Below are 21612 nucleotides of genomic sequence, written 5' to 3'. Positions count from 1 at the left end.
CTCCACCTTGCTCCTTCCTGTTGGTTTAAGCAATTCATAGGAGTCTTTTATTGTCCTAGACCTTTTGTGAAATGCCACTTGTCCTGTTGGCTCTCAGCCCGAATGCAGCCTGAAGGAGGCAGAGAATTCGAAAGTTGACGTTGCTAGAGCGCTCATCTCTCGGAAGTGAAATGGCTGGAGGAACCTGCCATTATGAGGTGGACTGACCTGCTAACTCAGGTTCCTACTTTTTAAAAAAATATATTTTATTGATTTATTCATATTACATCTCAGTTGTTATCCCATCCCTTGGATCCTCCCATTCCTCCCTCCCTCCCATTTTCTCCTTACTCCTTTCCCCTATGACTGTGACTGAGGGGGACCCCCTCCCCCTGTATATGCTCATAGAGTATCAAGTCTCCTCTTGGTAGCCTGTTATCCTTCCTCTGAGTGCCACCAGGCCTCCCCATCCAGGGGACATGGTCAAATATGGGGCACCAGAATTCGTGTGAAAGTCAGACCCCACTCTCCACTCAACTGTGAAGAATGTCTGTCCATTGGCTAGATCTGGATAGGGGTTTGAAGTTTACTTTTAAGTAATAAACTTGGCCCCTATGGAGTGAGCCTGTGACTGAGCCTGAAAGATTGCGCAAGACCATTGCTCAACAACAAGCGAACTTTTAGTTGATGTTGAACTGGGATTTGAATTCAGGCTTCTTTTGTTCTTTTGGTGGTGGTGGGTTGTTTGTTTTGTTCTTTGATTGATTGATTGAATTTTGAGACAGGGACAGCTCTGGCTGGCCCAAAATTCATCATGTAGACCAGGCTGGCATTGAACTCACAGAGATCCACCTGCCTCTGCCTCCCAACGAATGCAGTCTTCTTAAACACTCTTTATGAAGGAACAAACATTTTATTTTTAAAAATAGGTTTCTGCTCAGAGGATGTAATATTTTTTTTCCTGCAACTCCCCCATCCCCAGTGCTTGCTGAATATTGTTTGAACACTGTTATACCAGGGTACACAGCGACACCTCCACACTATTTTACAACACAGCTCCTGCTTTCTGACATTGGCGAGTTCACTAGCCAGATCTCAGCGGCTTCTTCCAGTGTTCTGCTCTTCTGAGTTCTTCATCTACAAAATACCAGCTCCAAATGAAGTCATCTGCAAGGTTCCCTCTGGACCGCAGAACCCCACGATTCTGATTTGGGGGACCAATTTTCTCTCTTTATTAAAATATTAAAGTTATGAGACTAAATGGTGGCTGAGAGGGAGCATATAATAAATAGCTAGCACTCACGGCATGACTATTTAGCTGATTTATATTCGAGGACTTCTGGCTTAATAAAAGGGTATAGCCAAACTCGGCAGCCCAAAATGACACTTCCAAGTAACAGGGAGATATGTAACTATATACCATCTAGAATAAAAATGGCAGAGGTTGAAGCGGGATCCTGGGATTAGAGGTGACTGTAGATGGCAGACACAATATCAGGGAAGATGGCATACAAGGTATACTGCTTGTTACTGGTTGTTGCTGTTTTCTTTTGTTTTGTTTTGTTTTCTTTCTTGATGATGATTGATGTAGAGGCCCTAGCCCACTGTAGGTGGTACTGCCCCGGCGCAGGTGGCCTGGGTTGTACACAAAAGCCTTACTGAGCAAGCCAGGGAGCAGATGACAGTAAGCAGTGTCCCTCTGTGGCCTCTGCCTCAGCTCCTGCCTCTAGTTTCCTTGGCCTGACTTCCTTTCATGTTGGACTGCCATTGGAACATGCAAGCCAAATAAAATCTTTTTTACCAAGTTGCTTTGTTTGTTTGTTTTTGTTTTTTGTTTTGTTTTGTTTTGTTTTTTGTCATGGAGTTTGTCACAGCAATAGAAAGCAAACCAAGATACAAGGGAAACCCGCGAAAGGCATTTTAATCTGATTTCATTTCCATTTCATTTGCCGATCACCAAAACGTAGGGCAGTTAATATTTAAACACATATTCACAAGATATGTAACATACGTGAGGTGATTTGAATGAGCAGGGCTGCCGTAGGCTCTCGTGTTCGAATACTTGGTCCTTAGTCAGCAGACCTGCTTAGGAAGGACCGGGTGATGCGGCATTGTTGGAGGAGGTGTGCCACCGGGCGCAGGCTTGGAGGTCTCAAAAGACCCTGCCGACCTGCCAATCAAACTGAAAGCTCTCAGCTGGTCTTGCTGTCATGGCTTTGCTCTGCCATCATGGACTCAGAAATCATAAGACCCAAATGAAACATTTTTTTAAAAAGTTATTTATTTGCAATGGTGTTTTGCCTGCACGTGTGTCTTTGGGAGGATGTCAAATCATTTGAAACCAGAGTCACAGACAGCTGTGAGCTGCCAAGTGGGTACCGGGAATTGAACTCACAACCTCTGGAAGAGCAATGAATGCTCTTAACCACTGAGCCATCTCTCCAGCCCTGAACATTTCTTTCTTTATAAGTTGCCTCGGTCGTGACATTTGATCACAGCAGTAGAAAATTAGCCATGACAATATGCAATATATAATTTTCTGGGTATGTCCCGTTTTCTATAGATGGAATTGCTTAGTGTATAACAGCCTTGTTAGGATGTCCTGGGTGGCCACGGTGGGCAGAAAAAATGAAGAGCCATTTCAACAGAGACAAAGAGAGACACAATTAGAGAAATGGAGCCACAGCTCACTGTTTCATGAGATGAGCTGACCGGCAGCCACAGTGCAAGAGAGATTTGCAAGGAGGCAACAGTATGATTTGAGGCAGGACATAAAGGGACTGGGTCACTAAAGAATATGACAAGCCATATGTGGTGGTGCATGTCTTGTTTGTTTGTTTGTTTGTTTGTTTGTTTGTTTTAGCTTTTTGGCTTTTTGGCTTTTTGAGACAGTGTTTCTCTGTGTAGCCTTGTCTGTCTTGTATTCACTTTGTAGGCCCAGCTGGCCTTGAACTCACAGAGATCTGTCTGCCTCTGCCTTTGCCTCCCAGCATGCTGGGATTACAGGCGTGCACCACCATGCTTGCCTGGTGCATGTCTTCAATTCCAGCACCAGGAGGAAGAAGAAAAGGATCTCTGTGAGTTTGAGACCAGCCTGCTCTACAAAGTGAATCCAGGACAGACAAGGCTCCGTAGTGAGACCCTGCTTCAAAAGGACAACCACCAGCAAAGAGTTAGGCAGGCCTGGAATCCAGCTCAGTGGTTAGAGCGCTTGCCTAGCCTCCTGAAGGCCCTAGGTTTAACCCTCAGGAGCAGGAAAGTGAAGTGGTTTTGTGGAGAATCAGACAAATCAGTTTAAAATGCCTGAAATGAAAAGCAGGTGAGGGGGTTGGGAGGTGGGAGGGGTGGGGGGTGGGGCTGAGGGAGGATGGGAGGGGTGAGGGGTGGAGGGGTTTGGGGGTGGGAGGGGTAGGGGGTGGAAGGATGGTTCACCCATCCTAATCATGAGGGCCTGGAAGAAGCTAAGTTGCTAGAGACCCGAAGAGCCCTAAAGGGCTTGGAGGTAAGAGTTCTGTTTCAAATCGCTATACAGCTTAGGGAGAAACCCAGAAGGCCTGCGGGCTCCAGGCCTCATTGAGGGAGGGATGGACCCACTGAGGCAAATGAAGCACAGACATCTGAAAAATTCCCAAAGCGACTGTGACTCTACTTGGGTATGTTCCCCTAGGATGCTGAGTTGAAGAACCACTGGGAAGATGGTCAGGCAGAATTTCCCCAAACTGTGTGTTTAGATGAAAACAGCTCCACTACCTGGAAATGTTTTCCTCTGTTCAGCTATGGAATTGCACATCCATACACTCACAACAGTTTGTTGTTGTTGTTGCATTAGAAATGGAATCCAAGGCCTTGCACACACACACCTTCCATTACTTTTTTTTAAAGATTTATTTATGATTATGTACACAATGTTCTGCCTGCATGTACACCTGCAGGCAAGAAGAGCACATCCGATCACGTTATAGATGGTTGTGAGCCACCATGTGGTTGCTGGGAATTGAACTCAGGACCTCTGGAAGAGCAGTCAGTGCTCGCAACTTCTGAGCCATCTCTCCAGCCCCCTTCCATTACTTTTGAAAGCCCAGCTTACCCCGAACCCTAAGAAAACTTGCTAGCCTCAGCCCGGCCCCACTTCCTAAGCACTCTAAAAGAAGGCTGGTCAGCGTCACTAGATACTAATTTACAACACGTGAGGTCCAGGCCAGGAGAGGTGCCAAACTCAGAGCTCTGCTTTCAGAGATGCTCGTTATTTAAAGTGTCAGACTCGTTATACTTTTAGGGTAAAGTGTGTTGTATCTCAACACATGCCGCAGATGGCTGGGGCCTGGGGAGAGAGAGAGGCTCTCAGGGATGTGACTTCTCTCAGAGGTCCGAGGCCAGAAGAGGCTGGAGCTCTCTGCTTGGAGTAAAGAGTCCTCTCTACACAGCTGGAAGAACTTCCTGGTCCGTTCTGCATCTCCTAGGGGAGATAATGGAGAAACCACTCCAGGGGCTCCGGGGCTCCGCTCCAGGGGCTATGTCAGCATGTTTGTCTTATATGACATCTGCCACCACCCCTATACAAACATCATTTTTCTCTTTAATTGGCATCTACTTTCCAGCACACAGGTTCCTAAGCTCTTTGAAAGCAAGATGTCCTTATGCCCTAAAAGTCTGAGTTTTGGTTTATAGGCACTGCATCTGTTGATATTTGCTGTTACTTACTAAAAACTGCATATCATTTTCAAAGTTGAAACTTTATATTTTTTCTACTTTTATAAACTTTCATGGGAAATTATATAGTTCACATTTGATCAATAGTGTTTTTTTTTTAACTTATTTTATTTTGTGAGTATTAGTGTTTTGCCTGCATGAGTGTCTGAGGTCAGAAGAGGGCATCAGATCTCGGGCAGCTAGAGCTACAGATGGTTATGAACAGCCATGTGGGTTCCGGGAACTGAACACAAACAAGCCCTCGGAAAGAGCAACAGGTACTCTTAACAAATGCTCTGATCAATAATTTTTAAATAGCATGAATATATAGCTGTTTAACTGAACAGGAAAGCTTTATACAACAGGTAGCTATGGTGTGATTTACTTATTTATTTACTCTAAGAAACTGAAAGTTTAGTTCAAATGACCAATCATTGTAGAAGTATTCTGGAAATGCCCTATACTTCTCACCTCTGAGTAAAATACACCAAAGTTGACCTGTTCTTTTCTTTTCTCTTTAAAGTTAGCATACAATGTAACAAGTTTCCTGTGACATTTATGTATCTAGTTTTGACTGATTCCTGTTCCCTCTGCCTCTCCATGTTTACTTTGCCTACTTGTACCCTTCCACTGCCAGTGTTCAGAAAAAATATTTATTAATTTATAATTAATAAAAATTAGTATGTTACACACTTTATGAACAATCTATGGTTTTCAAAATATCTTGTGATGAGAGGGGCATCAAGATACATTAATTAATGTAATTTATCTCAGTAAATCTCTGTAATGTCTGGCTCAGCGCAGCACAGCTTCCTTCATCGCTCTGCTTGTGTGTTCTGTCTGTTATTATATGTTATTATATGTTATTTTGGTTAAAGATGTTCATGGAAAGAGGCTGAGAACGTGAGTCATTGGCACAGTATTTGTTTTCCTCCCGTTTTGGTTTGTTTGTTTGTTTATATACATTTTAAAAGGCAGAGTCTCACTGTGTGGCTCTGGCTGGCCTGGGACTTCCTCTATATAGCAGGTTGGTCTCAGAGCCACAGAGATTGGCCTGTTGCCTTCTAAGTGTTGGGATTAAAGGTGTATGCCACCACTCATCACTTGAGTTCGTTTTTAAAATGTAAAAAGGAGGTTGGAGAGATGGCTCTGCGCTTAAGTGAACTTGCTACTCTTCGCCGAGGATCCAAGCTCAGTTCCAGCATCCAGACTGGATGGCACACAACCTCCTATAACTACAGCTCCAGAGGATCCAAGGCCCTCTTTTGGACCTCATAGATAGGCACATGGCTCTACAAAGACACATACATACATACACATAATCTGAAGGGGTGGAAAGCTGTGTAAAGATGGCCCGGTAGTTAAAAGCTTGCCGTGCTCTGGCAGAGGACCAAAGTTTGATTCCCAGCACCCAGTAGGGCTGCTGGCAACCATTTATAACTCTATATCCAGGGGCTCTAGGCCTCTCTTCTGGTCTCCACGGGCACTACGCTCACATGCACATACTCTTACACGCATGCACACACACACACACACACACACACACGCATGCACTCGCACACACACAATTAACATAACATATTTAAAGATAGGTAAAAGTAAAAATACACCTAAGGAAAAGGAAAGAAAGAATTATATGAGGGCTTAGCCTCACAGAGACATGTAGGTAAAAAAATATATTAATAATCTTGTCACATAGTTGTGAACATCTTTCTTTAACAGGACTCTAAAGCTCAGTGAATAGTAGTTTCTTAAAAGCTATGAGCAGTGTGGAGTCTGAGACCACATCAGTGTGCTTCCCTGTTTTTTATATTAAAATCCATTGATCTGCGTTTTGCTTTGAGTGAACCGTCTACAATGACCTAACTTAGTGACATTATGCATTGAATGTTTGCAATATGTCGGTCAAACTGAGCTAGGAAGATCTTTCAAAATGTTGACACTACATTTAAAACGTCACATTTATGAATGCCATCACGGAGCTCATCGAACAAACGAAGCGTTAGGAAGCTGTTAAGTTCGTGGTAACACACACAAGTCATGTAAATCTTTACTTACAAGTACAAATTCTGCCATCTCTAGAAAAATACTACCTCCTGTTTTCCTTGAAGTTACAACAAGCTCGCTTCAGTCCTTTTTTTTTTTTTTTTTTTTTTTGAGAAATACCCAAGTTTACCTGCCAATCTTCTTTCAAGTAAAGATAATGTCCCAAGAAAAATGAAGACTATTTCAAACAATCCGAGGAGTGATTTTTCCTCCAGACAATGGGCATGCTTCAGTCACAGCATTCTGTACCCATTACTGTGTCACAGGGAAAAGCCTTGTCCCAAGAGGTCAGAGTTAGTAAAAGTCATAATATTTACTGTGTCATCAAGATATTTAAATGAGCCTACTTCTTTGCTTTCTCTGAGTATGTGCGGTGAAGAATAGAACGGCGCATCACAACTGTGGCGCCCTTGCCTTGATCTGTGCCAACGCGCCATCGTGTCACCCAACGCTGCCTTGGCCTCATTACTACAAATGGCAACACGGAGAACAGGGCAAATGACATCGTGATATATTACATAAAAGTTTTAAAGACACTAATTAGTAATTATTGGGAGGGATGTTGCACATGCCACGACACATGTGTTGGAGGTCAGAGAACAACTTTCTTCTGAAAGTTGGTTCCCTTGCTTCATCAAGCCAGGTGTCACAGACAGGACTTGGGCATCAGGCGTGTCAGCTGGTGCCTGCGCCTGCCAAGTCAGCCTCACTATGAAACTGCTTTGACCCTGTGGACCTTCTGCAGACTCTACACTAGTCTAAGAGCTGGGATCCACTGTCTACGCACCTTTAGCAACTTTTGGGCTTAAATGGCATTTACACATATAAGCCAGCACTTATGAAACATCTTAGCATGCACAATTCTTTTTTTCTTCTTCTTCAAGAACCTAAGTAGATCTCACATTTGACAGATGATGGAAATGGGGTGGAGAGAGCACTATGCGTTTTAAAAGACATATATGATCTTAAAAGCCTACTGAATGAAATACAACATTTAAGTCTAATGCTACAGTGAGTAAGAACCCAAACTGGTTGGTCATGGGTATGCACCCCCAAACATACTATTAAATTTTCATTTTGAGTTTCCTTGTGGTCATCTTCAGTATTTAGCTTCCTAATGTTTTAGATTGCTCTAACATTAAAATTAGTTTGAATATATAGGAATTAAGGATGGATACAGATAACCCTGAACATCGTTGTCTACTCTTCAGACATCAACCTGGGATTTAAATAGAACACCCTCAAGTTTATTTCTATGTCCTATGGTTATGTATTATTACTTCAAACAATTTTTGGAAAAAGGTGGAGGTCTGAACAAATTCCACTTAAAATGCTTTTGGCTGTTGATGGAACACCTGTATAATTAAAAGTCGACAACATTTGCCTGCATGCCTTTAAAAGGAGGCAGGAAATGTACTGAGCTTGGAGGAAGGGCCAGAGGTGTGTTTTCAATTACAGTGTGCTAAACACTGCAAAGAGTCATTGCAGTTTCAGGAAAAGATGGCGCTGTGTCCATTCGGAGCCATGACCCTGATATCCTAAGTACAGGTTCTGAGGGAGCTGTGGTTGTTGTCAATGGCCACTGTGTTTGCCTTAGCTGTGACACGCTCACAGGAGTCTGCCTGTAGCCGATGAACTTCCAACCTAATGCACAGCCCAAGCCACGGGAAACTGGATTTGATCTGAGTCAAAAGACAGTCTAGTTCAAATCATAACACAGGGAAATTTAGCTGCCTTTCTTCATTAGTTTGTTTTCCTTAATTTGAGACAGAGTCTCACTGCGTAGTCCTGGCTGCCTTGGAGCTTGCTATGTAGACCAGGCTGGCCTCAAACAGAGATCTGCCTGCCTCTGCCTCCCCAGTGCTGGGATCAAAGGTGTTGGACACCATGCTTGGTTTTAACTATCATTAAAAAAAAATTGTGCCGGGCGTGGTGGTGCACGCCTTTAATCCCAGCACTCCGGAAGCAGAGGCAGGTGGTTCTCTGTGAGTTCAAGGCCAGGCTGGTCTACAAAGGGAGTTCCAGGACAGTCAGGGCTACACCGAGAAACCCTGTCTCGGAAAAGTAAAAGAAAATATATTTTTTTTATAGTTAGTTTAAGATTGATGCTCTAGTTTAAACGGGATCGTTTTATGTGGTGCTCATCTTAGCAAGCATTAAAGCTTGCTTCAGATAGCAACACCATATTAGGGTGCTAAATACGTTGGTAGGCATCAGCGAAGAGGGGTTCATCTTTAGAATTCATTACTGGTGAAAGCCTCTTTTGGGAGACACAGTCTCCTTTAAAGTTTCCCAATGAAAACAATATATAGCTATTGTTAGTTTTTTGTTTTGTTTTGTTTTTTGTTTTTTCAAGACAGGGTCTCTCTGTGTAGCCTTGGCTGTCCTGGAGCTCACTACGTAGACCAGGCTGGCCTTGAACTCACAGAGATTCGCCTGCCTCTGCTTCCGGAGTGCTGGGATTAAAGGTGTGTGCCACCACCACTGTTATTTTTTTAAAAAAGGAGTTGTACCCAAACGTAGCCCGGGATGTCTCCCTTTAACACCACCGGAGATGTCTAAGTTATTGCTGTCAACTTATAGCGTGCCATTTTAATGTTCTGCGTCTTCAGTATGACTCCCCCTTTTTTGATGAAAACGTCTATTTAAAAATTGGTAGGAAAATATTTAACATAATACGATGATGAGTCAAAAGGTTTTTTTTAAGTTCAAAAGGGAAGATGTAGTTTAAATAATGCACCTTTTTATTTTTTAGCTCTGACTCACGACATATAATGTATTCCACCAAGTTCAAAGTTTCCTCTTACAAAGAGTTTTATGAAACAGCTCTTCTTCAGGCCAATTTTTTTTACTTCAATTATAGTAGCAGATTTTGGAGTTTTAAATCATTAACAAGCTCCCAGTGAACTTCTATCCACATGGCTTACTGTAAGAGAGGGAGAGCTGCTCTCCTCACTGGGTACCTTTTGTGTGGAGACGCATCCTTTTCTGTTTTTCCTCTTTATGTGTCTCTTTGAAGCAAGATGTGTGGTTTCTAAAGTAATGAAAATATACGGCCTAATGAAAACTGCTGTATGAGCTCAAACTGCCCACTGGAATTCCTTCAGGGTAAACCTCAGCTACCTGTGTTCTAGGAGGGGTGGGGCCGGGGGCGGAGTCAAGATGCTGTGTGAATTGTAGGACTATCACCTTGGCAGTGAACCCTCAGGAGTGACCTAATCTTATTTTCCCTTTTTTCTCAAGGGTCTGTAATTTTCATTTGTGCTGAGTTTTCAAGTGTTAACTCCACCAGGACCCTCCAAAATTGGGCATTCATCCCACCCATTTACTGATCTTGCCGTGTGCTATCTTTTAATTTTTAGAAAAAAAATATTTATTTTTCAATGGACTGTTTTAAGAGAGTGTGTGAGACTCTGTAACCTCTAGACTCAAGGTGATGGGGTGAAAGAGTGAATCTTCCAGTGACAAAAGCCTGGAGAATTTTATACAGAACCAAATGCAGTTTAATACACAAAAGAAAGTGGCTAGTGCAACCTATTTCCTTAAAAAATCCGTAAAATAATGTTCCAAGGGGGGGCACTTTTTCACGCACCCCCTTGATTAGGTGACTAGTGGGATAAATTCGAAGAAGTCCATCTCCCCCCCCCCCCGCACGCGCGCCCCCCATTCTTTCCAGACGGAGCAGTTGTAAAAGCAAAGCCGAGTCCGCCCTGAGAGCCTTAGGGCACCTTCCTCTTTGCTCTGTGTGTGTGTGTGTGTGTGTGTGTGTGTGTGACCGCGCGCGCGCGCTCGCGCGCGTGTCTAGCTCTTGCTCTTTCCCTCAGTCTGTGTGTGTGTGTGTGTGTGTGTGTGTGTGTGTGTGTGTGTGTGTGTGTGTGACAGAGAGAGAGCGCGAGAGGAGAGCGAGAGAGCGAGCTGCGAGCTGTGCTGCCGCCGCCGCTGCCCTTTGATCCCGACATTAGTGTTAGGGGCTCGGAGACACAGCGCGCGGCCATAGACACCGCCGCACCGGCGCTCATTTATTTATACCTCCCATTACACGCGAGCACAGGACACACACACACTCACACCTATTAGATCCGTTTCCATTGAAGAATATTACGCTCGGGGACAAGCCAGGTGCACGACCAAAAAATTAAAAAAAAAAAAAAAAGGAAAGAAAGAAAGGAAAGAAAAGAAGAAAACCCCTCTTCTGGCTCCAGGAAACAAGCTTCAACCCGTTGCACACATCGGAGAGAAGGGGTTTCCCCCTGCCCGCCCCCCAACTACCTCCCCGCTCCTGCCAGTGTCTGCCTGTCTGCCCCCACGGGGGTTTATTTGATCTCACATTAACCAAGGAGGAGAATGTGAGAAAAGGGGGAAAATGCCCAGGAGGAAGCAGGAGCAGCCCAAGCGCCTTCCCTCACGTAAGTCATCCCTTCTCCACCTCCTCTCGTGCCATTTTCTCGCCCTCCCTCTCCTCTTTCCCCTCCGCAGCCTCCGCCGTTGTTTTCTGCATTAGTTTAGGGTTACAGAGGTGAAACTGACAAAGACACAGCCCGGGTTACTCCTCGTTTAGGTCTATGCCGAGGCAGCCATGTTGGTGATGATCAGCCCCGTGCCCTTTCTATTCTCTCTCTCTCTTTTTCTTTCTTTCTGTCGCCCCCCTCTTTTTTTTTCCTTGAGATCGGGCTTTTCTCCCCTTTCCCTCCCCCTCCTCACTCCGGGTTGCGGGGGAGGGGGCGAGAGGAGGGAGGAGGGGAGTAGTGTGGATGCCGGGTTTTTGTCGCGGGTGGGGGGAAGTGGGAGAGGTTGCAATCTTGGGCGAAAAAAAAAACCCGAAATTCCGTGTGGATCCCGGCGCCCGAGGGTACGGGGTCGGGGCGCGCGCCGGGCCGGGGCTGTGACATGGCGATTGGGGGTGTCGGGGCGAGGGCGCGCGGCCGCCCGCCGGGCTGGGGACCGGAGAGGTCGGTCTCCGGCTAAAGGTTGCGCCGGGGTGGGTCGGCCCCGGAGCCGCGGGCGGCTGGAGCTGGAGGCGGAGGTGGAGGCGGCAGCGGAGGGGGAGCCGAGGGCGGTCAAGGAGGGTGTGGGGGGGCGCGGGTGGCCGATCGGGGGGCGAGGCCGGGCAGCCGGGCGGATGTGGGGTGCGGGAGCCGCGCCGAGGCTGAGGCGAGGCAGCCAGGGCGGCGCGCGGCGCGCGAGGTCCCTGCAGAGCCGAGGGGAGGGCGGAGCAGGGCTCCCGGCCGCAATAAAATGCGGGGTCAGGCGGAGCAGACGGAGCCGGGGCGACGCGGGCTCGCAGACCCCCCTCCCCGGCCAGCCCGAGCAGAGTCCGCGACTAAAGTGCATCCCAGCCCTCCTGGCCGTAGCCACACACGCCAACTGGAGACTCGCGCCGGGCTGCGCGGCCGGGTCCCCGTCCCCTCCTCCACCCGCGCCTCAGGTCCCTCTGCGCCGCCCTCCCGCTTTTCTTTGCGAGACTCTTAACTTTTCCCCCACTCCCTCTCGGGCTCCCCCCTCGTCCGCCCCCCCCCCCCCAAGCTCTCTCCGCTCGGAGTGTTCCGAGATGCTGCTGAAGCTAAAAGTGAAGGAGAAAGAAGCAACTAAAAATATCCCCCCGGGGCCGCCGGGCTCCTTGAATGCAGGGGAGAGGGGGCAGGGGAGAAGGCGTGGGGCGGGGTGGCGGGAGGAGGGGACGCGGGAGGCGCCGGAGGGAGGGGTCGGGGGAGACGGAGGGTCAGTTTCTCCTCTTTCCCCCCTCTCCGTGCCCCCCCCCCTCCTGCTCCCCTCTCCTGGGCGGCTTGGCGCTGCGCGGAGCCCGTTCCTGCAAAACCCGGGCTGGGGGCGGGAGCGGAGCCGGAGCGCCCGCCCGCGCGGGTGTCAGGCCGACGTGGTCGGTCACCTGAAGTTCACGGAGGGTGGGGGAAGGGTTAAGGTTATGGTGTCTCGGGTTGTGTGTGAGCGTGTGTGTTTCCGCTGCAGACGGGCGAGCGCGATCGATCTCCCCCTCGCGAAATCTCCGCGGCGGTGCCCACGCGAGGGGGCTGCTGTGGCCCGGGAGGGCGCGGTGGCACCTGGGCCGCGGCCGGAGTGGCGAGGAGGGCACGAGCGGGCAGTCCGCTCCGCAAACATTCCTCTTTTCTTCCCCCTTCCCGGTACGCAAGGAGTCGACGCACAGGGCTCGGGTTGTGCTCTTTTTCCCCCCCTTCCTTTAGGGGGAAAAATGCCCCCGTGTAGTCCTTTCTTCGCCTGCCCGCTAGAGGTTCTGAGGATAATATCACATATGTAATATATATGCACATAAAATCACTAGCAGGCGGCTGCGAGTGTAGGAAAATTTTGTGCGAGGAGGAGGAGGAGGAGGAGAAGGCGGCGCAGTCGGGGCGGGAGGCTCCGCGCTGCGATTCACAGAAAACTCGCAGCAGTTGGTGGAAGTGTTCGTGCACATGGCCGGGCCGGGCGCCCCTCTGCTCGGACGCGCGTGGGCAGGCACGGGGAGGCTGGTGTCCCGGGCGGGCGCCACCGCGGGAGGCTGGCCCTGCTCGCACAAAATGGGCTTCAGTGTTCTCTGCGAACTTGCCCTTAGATGGCAACTTCGGGAGCTGATGAGCTCGTGTGCGAAAACCAGGGCGGTGAGGTTACTTGGTCATTTCCCTTTCTTCTCCTCCTTGCTTTAAAAAAAAAATGTTGGCGGGGTTAGATGGAGGGTGGGAGAGGAGAAGGGATTTATCTGTTTCGGCTGAGACGGCTGGAACGCCGCCCCTCCCGGGTGTGCAGTGCAGTCGGGCAGCTGCAGCCTGCCCTGCCGGTGACCTTGACCCTGACCTCCTGCGACTACCCTCTTGTCTGAGAGGAAATTCAGGCTCCATTTTAGCTCCGGTGTCTGGTGGGCCTCTCCCGCGGCTTGCTGCCTGTTGATGAAGTTTTATTTTGAGAATGGGCTTCCTCCTCGTTCTCTGATTGAATACTGTTATCTACTCATTAAAAAAAAAATATCGCTTCCCTCTTGCAGTTACATTAAGCCACTTTTTTTTACCTAAGTAAGAAGCAATTTACTTTGGGAAGCACAGAAAACCGTCCTGCCGTCACCCCTCCCCCCTTCTTTTTAAGGGAAGCCTTAATTTGTAAAGCGTTTCCACCTCTTTTTGCATTGAATGGACTTTTTTGTGTGCGTGTGCTTGTGTGCTGCCTTTTCTAAGCGGGGTTTACACGTGTTTTATAAGCAATTTACATTTTGACTAAGAGCAATTTCTGGGCAAATGGTGTATTTTGCAAGTCAGCCATAGTAACCTAGGGCTTGCTGAGAGCCCAGTGACAATCCCAGAAACTTGAAAATGATACATAGACACAAGGCTTAACAACTTGGGTTAAAAAAAAAAAAAGAACGTTAATTTCTATTTAGTACAGAATATAGTTGTAGATCGACGGCCTAGTTTTCAATACTGAACTATTTTTTATTTATGTGTGAGAAAAAGGCTCCTTCCCTGGGGAATTACGCTCCATCAAGGTTAAAACGCAGCTGAGTCTGGGGGTTAAAGGAGCCTGGTTGAAGCCATTTTGGAGTTTTAAGAAGTTATATAGGGACAGATCTAGAAGTTGCCACCACCACCACACCCCCACCTCCTCCCCAAAAGAGTGATCTGTCCTGTAGGTGAGACAAGGAGGTGATTAAAGGAATGAACCGGGGAAATTTAAATTGCTTTTAAAGTCAAAGCAGAAGTGATTAAAGCCACTATTGATATGTTGATTTAAGAATTGATAGAGCCTGTAAACCTTTAAGAAGTGTCACACACACACACACACACACACACACACACACACACACACACTTTCTGTTTGAATTTGTAGAACAGTTGAAATGCTTTCCATGTCTGCCAGCACTCTGCTTTTGCACCCCCGGCAATGGGGCTGAGTTTTACAGCACACACTGTTGCCACATGCAGATGGTTTCTGTGAGTGGGGTCTATTTCTCACAGCAAACAATACTGTCCAGGAACAGTCTGGCCCTACAAAGCCCACTCTCTTCCCCCTGGACAGTACAGACACCAGGGAACCTGGACGGTCCATCCTAGAGTGGATTAGTCCTGGAAATCCAGGCGAGCACTTGGTATTATCTGATACCAAGTCTGGGGTGAGCCTTGGCTCCTGGCACGGAGCACTAGCAATTCCCCAGGCTGGGCTCTGGCCTGCTAGGGTTTCCTAGCTCCTTCTGTTCAGCTAGACACCCCTGGGACTGCTCAGAACCGAATTAGCTTTGGAGATGGGCGAGCCTTTAACCTGACACTACTAACCTTAGCCTTGGGTTTCTGATTTAAAATTCTACAGTCATTTCCTCCTGGGTCTCAAAAGTAAATTGTGTGTGTGTGTGTGTGTGTGTGTGTGTGTGTGTTTGAGCGAGCACCTGGGCATATGATGTGTGTATATTTGTTTATGTTATATGGGCCTTCTCATACATACTCAGGAAAAAAAAAGTGGTATATCCTATGGAGGTGAAGTGGTCCTTCCAGCTACACCCCATAGGGAAGTCCTGTAGTAACTTTTGGAGGCGCCACCCAGCCAAGAGTGTTAAGCCTATGTTATATCTGAGGGGTCAGTTAAACATTCAAAATAAAGACGTCTATTTCTTGCCTTAACGCAGTAAATTTCATTTTGGGCTTTAAAAGTTGACTCAGCTGCTGGTGATGGCTCTTTCACAAAAGTTAATTCGTTACTAAAGTTACTAAAGTGCAATGCCATGTTCAAAAGAACGGCCTAGATGTCCTCAGAGCTGTGCCAGGCACTTATCTTCATCAGAATCCCAAACAGTGTAACTTCAGAAGGCCTATCAGCCTAAGGAGGATGTGAGGGACCGTGGGGTGGACCAGGGACCTTTCGAGCATTATCACCCTTTGGGATCTTGAGGCCAAGAGGGATGGGCTCAGGAAGGTGGCTTGGATGCACGTTACCATGGTAACCAACACTTCACAATTTCACCATTAGCATCAGTTTACATGCCACCACCACCCCCACCACCCTCACCCCCCCTCCCCTGCCACGTATGAGTTTACACCCTATTACACTTAAAATTGGGAGTTGGCCTGTGGTACCTACTCCCCTGGGGGAGCACGGAGGAGAAGTTAACAAAGCAGTGGGCCTACTATCCCAGTGTTTTACTGTTTACTAAGTTGTGGGTCAAGACCGGAACAAGTTATTGTGTTCTGCACTAACAGAACTTTAGCAAACTTCGCTCTCTAGTAAAAACGGGGAAGCAAGATGACTGGTAAGCAACCTTAGGTTTTTATGTCTGTCTGTCTGTCTGTCTGTCTGTCTGTCTGTCTGTCTGTCTCTCTCTCTCTCTCTCTCCCCTCCTCTCTCTCTCTCTCTCTCTCTCTCTCTCCCCCCCCCCCGTGTGTGTGTGTGTGTGTGTGTGTGTGTGTGTGTGTGTTCAAAGAAAAGCATTTTAACTCTGCTTTTATTTCTTACTAACTCTTGCAGTGACCAGGCACTATGTCCTGACTAACCCATGGGGAAACGTCTCAGTCTGAAGTGGCAGAGTGTTTTATAGCTCTTGCCAGGCAGGCCTAATGATTCTGAGGATCATTGCTGTCTGTTCCCAAAAAGAGCATCCTTGCATTCCTGGGACAGCAAGGGGACCCATTGCAGGGGCCTTCCTGCTAAAATGCAGAGGATGGCTTAAAAATCACATCCCCTCTAATGCTTCAAAATAGTTTCTAATAAAAAAATTGATTTTTAATTTATCTGTGCTGCCATCTCGCTCTCGAGACGACACAGCTGGTGTGAGTTGACAAGTCTCTCGCACAAAGTGTTAATAAATCACGCTGGAGAAGTCTAAATTGGACAGCTTTCTGCTCGCGTGAATGCCGCTGCACATTTCGTAGTTGAATGGTCTCTGTCAGAGGGTTTTGGGGGAAAGTTTCGAGACAATCTCTGCTTGGGGAGATGTGCAGAAGGCACCCATGGCTGTCGTGTGTGAGTTGGGATACCCAGGCAGGGTCCTGGGATCAAAAGTTGCTTTACAATACAAGGAGTCATATTAGTGACTGTCCACATGGACTTGTAGATAAAGCTGTATTAGAAATAATGTGATGCTGGCCTTGGTCGGCAAAGCCGTAGTTTGGATTCAGATTGGGTCTGGACACATGAGGTTTTACAGGAGGGGAAAAACTCTGTCCTCTCCTGCTACCAGCTCTGCCTACTCACATGTAAACTGGCTGAGCCAGTGCCCTAGTTGGTTGAGGTTGCTCTAACAGTATGCCTTTGCTCCGGTACTTTATTAAACAACACATAATTTTTCTCCTTATAGTAGTTGAGGCTGAAACTTTGAAGTCAAGGTGACCACAGGTTCAGTGTTATGTGACAAATAGTCCCATCTGCCCTCAAGTAGAGGGATTTTTTTTTGGTGTTTTCACATAGTGGAACAGTTGGCTAAGTTGCCTGGGGCCTCTTTTGTCAAGGATTGGCCATGTGACCTATGACCCCCTTGCAAAGACCTTCCTCCTGACACTTATCACAGCAGGGATGAAGTTCCAACGTAGAAATTGTTTGGGGAGGTGGATTTAAAGATTCAGACTATGGCCCAAGATCTTCAGGAAAGGATGGAGGTGCCCATATTGCTGCGCTGGGACAGGCTTGCTTAGTGCCCATGACGGGTTGCTAAGGCCATCAGCAGAGGCCGAATGGCGCCATCGGGCTGCGATGAGGTTATTATATCCCTTAGCCCTAATCCGGAGCAGCCCTGCCGTCCGTTCTTCATTTTCAGATCTCTGGTGGAATATGAAGGTTTGAGATGCAAAAAGAAAACAGGACAGCCTGGTGTTGATCTTCCTATTCCGAGTGATGTATTAGTAATTTTCTATAATTTAATCAGACTGGTCGTAGACCAAGATAATGAGAGTATGACCTACAAAATGGGACTTTAGGGTATTTTAAAGGATTTGTAGCACAAGAGTTTACAAGGCTATGTGATAAAGCAATAGCTTTTGAGTTTTTACTGACTGGAAAGACATCCAGACAGTGCCTAGTTATAGTAAGATGTGTCTGCGTGTGGTTGTGCACACATGTGAGTGTGCATGCATTCCTTTGACTTAATTTTGGCCTCGGTAATGTACCCTTAAAGTCCCATTTTTGGTGTTCAGCCTCGTGAGTGCTGCCACTGCTCTCCTCTGCGCACTCTTTCGTGCCTACTCCTGTGGAAGGCGTAGCTTCGTAATTCACGCCGTCTAGGGCTAAGGACACAGAACACTCTAGGTTCATAGTAACTGAGGTGTCTTCTCTCGTATTTTATAAGAAAATAATGGTGCAAGGCACAGACCTTGGGAACAGCCGAGAGTGTTCTCTGCTGCTGTCTCCCTTTGGTGGGAAAGTGAGTTTGGTATTTCCACCCTCTGCCTGAAAATTATGTTTTCTGTGGTACTGGAAAACAGTGTATGAGGAGATGCTGGAGCAGGGGCCTGTTCGATGGCTCCCGTCATCCGCTTACAGACCCGCCTTGGGTAGAACCGATGCAGATGTAAAGGAGGTTCATAGATGTAAACCAGACTTTTGCTCGATGCTAATGCTAAATCAGGTGTTTGTGTTCTAAAAGTTGGCCTCATGGTGTACACACACACACACACACACACACACACACACACACACACACACACACACAAACACACACACACAGGCATATATTGTACTATGGCTAACTATGAAATGCACAGTGATACCCACCCATAGTCTGAGGTCAGAATGTGGTCATTAGCAGTTTTGCTTTTCAAATAAGGTGACCTGGGGTTATATTAAAGGCAAGTGGAGTCTTTGTGTATACAGAGGATATTTTCTTCAACTGTTTAGTCCTCCTAATTAACAACAACAACAAGACAGCCTTTTCCACCAAAATTCTGTGTCTGTGTTTCTTACAAGACCAAGTGCTCTTTTTCCCTGTTTTAAAGAAAATCCAGGCATTGAAAGACGTAGCTCAGTAGTGGAGAGCCTGCCCGGCATGCGTGAGGACCTGGGTTCAGTTCCCGGTGCTGGAGCTGGAAACCAAACTCAGGCAAGTTCTCTCTACCAGTAAGGAACCAGAGCCACAGGCCTCTGAGCTTGAGAAACCAAAGCCTAATAACTTCTGTCTTTTTCTGCTAATTTCTACATAGGTCAGAAAAGTGGTTAGACCTCATTAGAAGCAGGGTGTGAGGGTACAAAAGAAAGGTGAGAGAGCAGTGTGGATCTAGGGGTGAATTGTTTTGAGTTCTCTGAGGAAGTTGGCCTTCAAAGGGGCCTGAGGAAAGCCAAGAGAAAATGGTCTTTCACGTGATTGACCATCAGGACCCAACTCATCTGAGCCTTTGAAACAAGCTACCGTACTCGTGGAGGGTGATAGATTTTTCTCAAGTTACAGAGTCTGGTGGTGGGTTTTTAAAAAGCTCTTGTTATGGAATGAGAGAGAGAGAGAGAGAGAGAGAGAGAGAGAGAGAGAGAGAGAGAAATCTCCTCTGTGACTTTGGCCTGCTTTCCTTTTGCTGAATACTGAATGAGTAAGTTAAAAACAAAGGGCTCACGCTCTTTTGAAGTGCACAGGGGCTTAGCGGTCAGGTGCACAATCTCTCCTGCTGCGCCGTTCAGATCCCAGCTCGGCTACTGGCTAGCTGTGTGACCTTGGGCAAACGACTCACCCTCTCCGCCACCCATACTCATCTTTAGAGATAACAGTGCCTATATCTTCAGAGCCATCATTAGGATCACTGAAGTCCGTGTAAATAGTATCTGCATGTACAGAGCTGCGCCAGATCGGTGCCCGAGACATAGAAAGAGTAAAGTAACTAAGCTCTGTATATGAAACATGCTTCTTTGCTTCGACTGTGATTGGAGCAGCGTTGTGATCTCGAACTTTATGGTGGCTTCAATGCTTTTCATTTTTTTGTTCTGTTTTTTTTTTCATAGATCTCATTAGTGGGGTGAGTAATAACAATAAAATACACTAAAGTTCATTTACGAGGCTTGACTAACACGTATTCTATAGGCCAACAATGTTATATTAGGCCGTTGCCAAAGGAATGAGTTCCTTTGTGATTTGGCCGAAATTGTATTTCAGTTGTGTAACAACCGTATGAATCGTGACCGGATTTTCCTCGAAGGGAGGGACAGTGCGTCCTCTCACGCTGACCTATGGTGAGGTGACAGGAGGCTAGGTGTTTAGTGAAGGTTTGTCGGTCAGTCATTCAGTCAACAGGCTGTCTGCAGAGTGAAATGGCTGAGAGGAAATTGATACTGGGTTTTCCATATGTTATACGGGTCATTGTTCACACTTGGCGCAAATTGGAGTCACACTGTCTGCTGTTTCTAATCACAGGAAACCAGTCCAAGGGAACATATCCCATGGATCTTAAACAAAGTCCTGAGGGGTGTATGTATGTTGCGTGATCACTCATGTCGAGGGTCACAGACAGGTGTCACACTGGTGTGTTCTGCCCCACACAGTCTGTTTAAAAACTTCAGACAGAATTTTGGATATTGGAGATTTTATACACACACACACACACACACACACACACACACACACACACACAGAGAGAGAGAGAGAGAGAGAGAGAGAGACAGAGAGACAGAGAGACAGAGAGACAGAGACAGAGAGACAGAGAGACAGACAGAGAGAGAAAGCCACATTTCCAGCTTCTTTTGAACACTTAGAAGAGCAGGCAGCACTGGCCCACCTCCCCACATGGCTGCAATCTGCTCTAGTCAGTGGCGGCTGTCTCCTTCCCCGGGCATGTGCTCTGTCAGTCTGCCACAGTCCCTGCCACCCGGCCACCATGTCCCCATATGCATGCACACCTGCCCACCTCCTCCATGTCTCTTCCCTGGGCCATCCCTGAAGGCATTTGGATTAGAAACTGTCCCACATTCTCAAGCATTTTCTGATCTTTTAATTTAGCACCGTGTCAAAGGTTCTGCGAACCATATTGCAGGGTGGAGTGTAAGCAGCACTGCAAGGAGTTCGAATCCTGGCTGTGCCACACTTTAGCTGTTACAGTAGCAAGTGGGTCTGTCTGTTTTTCTCACCTATAAAATGGTTGAAAGCAAGCTGGGCATGGTGGTGCACGCAGGGGCACTCCAGAGGCAGAGAGGTAGGTGGATTGCCGTGAGTTTGAGGCTAGCCTGATCTACAAAGCGAGTCTAGGACAGCCAAGGCTACACAGAAAGACCCTGTCTTGAAAAACCACACATTGCTTGGATAATCTTACTGTCCTCTGGGTTCTGACCCAGGAAGCTCTGTAATTCTCATCCATGGCTGCACTTTAGATGTGGGTGTCTCCAAGACAAGGCACGCTTAATTCAGTCTGCTTGGAGGGAGCCGTTTTAAAAATTAGATCCCCAGACATCTGAGTGAACAGCCAGAGTTGAGGATCCCTGAATTTAGCCAGGACTATCCCACTCCGGGGTGATGTCATGTCAGCCACCAAGACCTGAGATACTGAGCCCAGACAGGTTAGAGACCCGTACTTTGTTAGATGTTAAAACCAGGGCTTGAGTAACCGGCTCCAACTTGTCCAGGCTGGAAAACAAAGGTCGGTGGAAGGATCCGTGCTGGTCAGAAGAATGGATTCTTGTGTCCTCCCTCATGAGTGCCTACCCCCACTCCCAGACCAGAGGCTTCTCACTCTTTCTCTCCATCGAAACTTCTCATGGGCTCTGCAGCCTTGGGAAAGTCATTAAACTTCTGCATTGCTTCAGTAAGTCTGCATTGTAAAGTGGCTAATACTGTGTTACCTTAATGTTTTCTTTATGTTGTGCTCTGGTTCCTGAAGCCACTTTGATGCTATCCTCTGCACATGAAGCAGGTGGATGAGAGAAGCTTCCTCCAGTGATTGGCAGAAAGGGGGAAACTGAGTCAGAGAGAGAAAAGCAGCTCAAGGTTAACTGTCTCGGTGCAGC

The 21612-nt window shown here is 47.2% G+C and overlaps 1 protein-coding gene across 6 annotated transcripts in view; it reads left to right on the top strand.

Annotated features, from left to right (window-relative positions):
- Window positions 1-10504: 10504 nt before the first annotated feature.
- The window catches only part of ZNF827 (zinc finger protein 827), a 175199-nt gene continuing 164091 nt past the window's right edge, over window positions 10505-21612 (top strand). For 5 of the 6 annotated variants that reach the window (XM_084757521.1, XM_084757518.1, XM_084757520.1 and 2 more), the window contains exon 1: window positions 10505-11120. In XM_084757521.1, the coding sequence (XP_084613647.1) occupies window positions 11078-11120 (43 nt within the window). In that variant the 5' untranslated portion in view covers window positions 10505-11077. The remainder of the gene's footprint in view (window positions 11121-21612) is intronic. The other variant, XM_084757517.1, reaches the window with a different exon arrangement.

Source organism: Acomys minous, assembly GCF_964271855.1.
Source record: "Acomys minous genome assembly, chromosome: 14".
In the NCBI taxonomy this organism is placed as follows: Eukaryota; Metazoa; Chordata; class Mammalia; order Rodentia; family Muridae; genus Acomys; species Acomys minous.
Note: the sequence above shows the minus strand (reverse complement) of the source record. Positions and strands in the feature narration are given on the sequence as shown.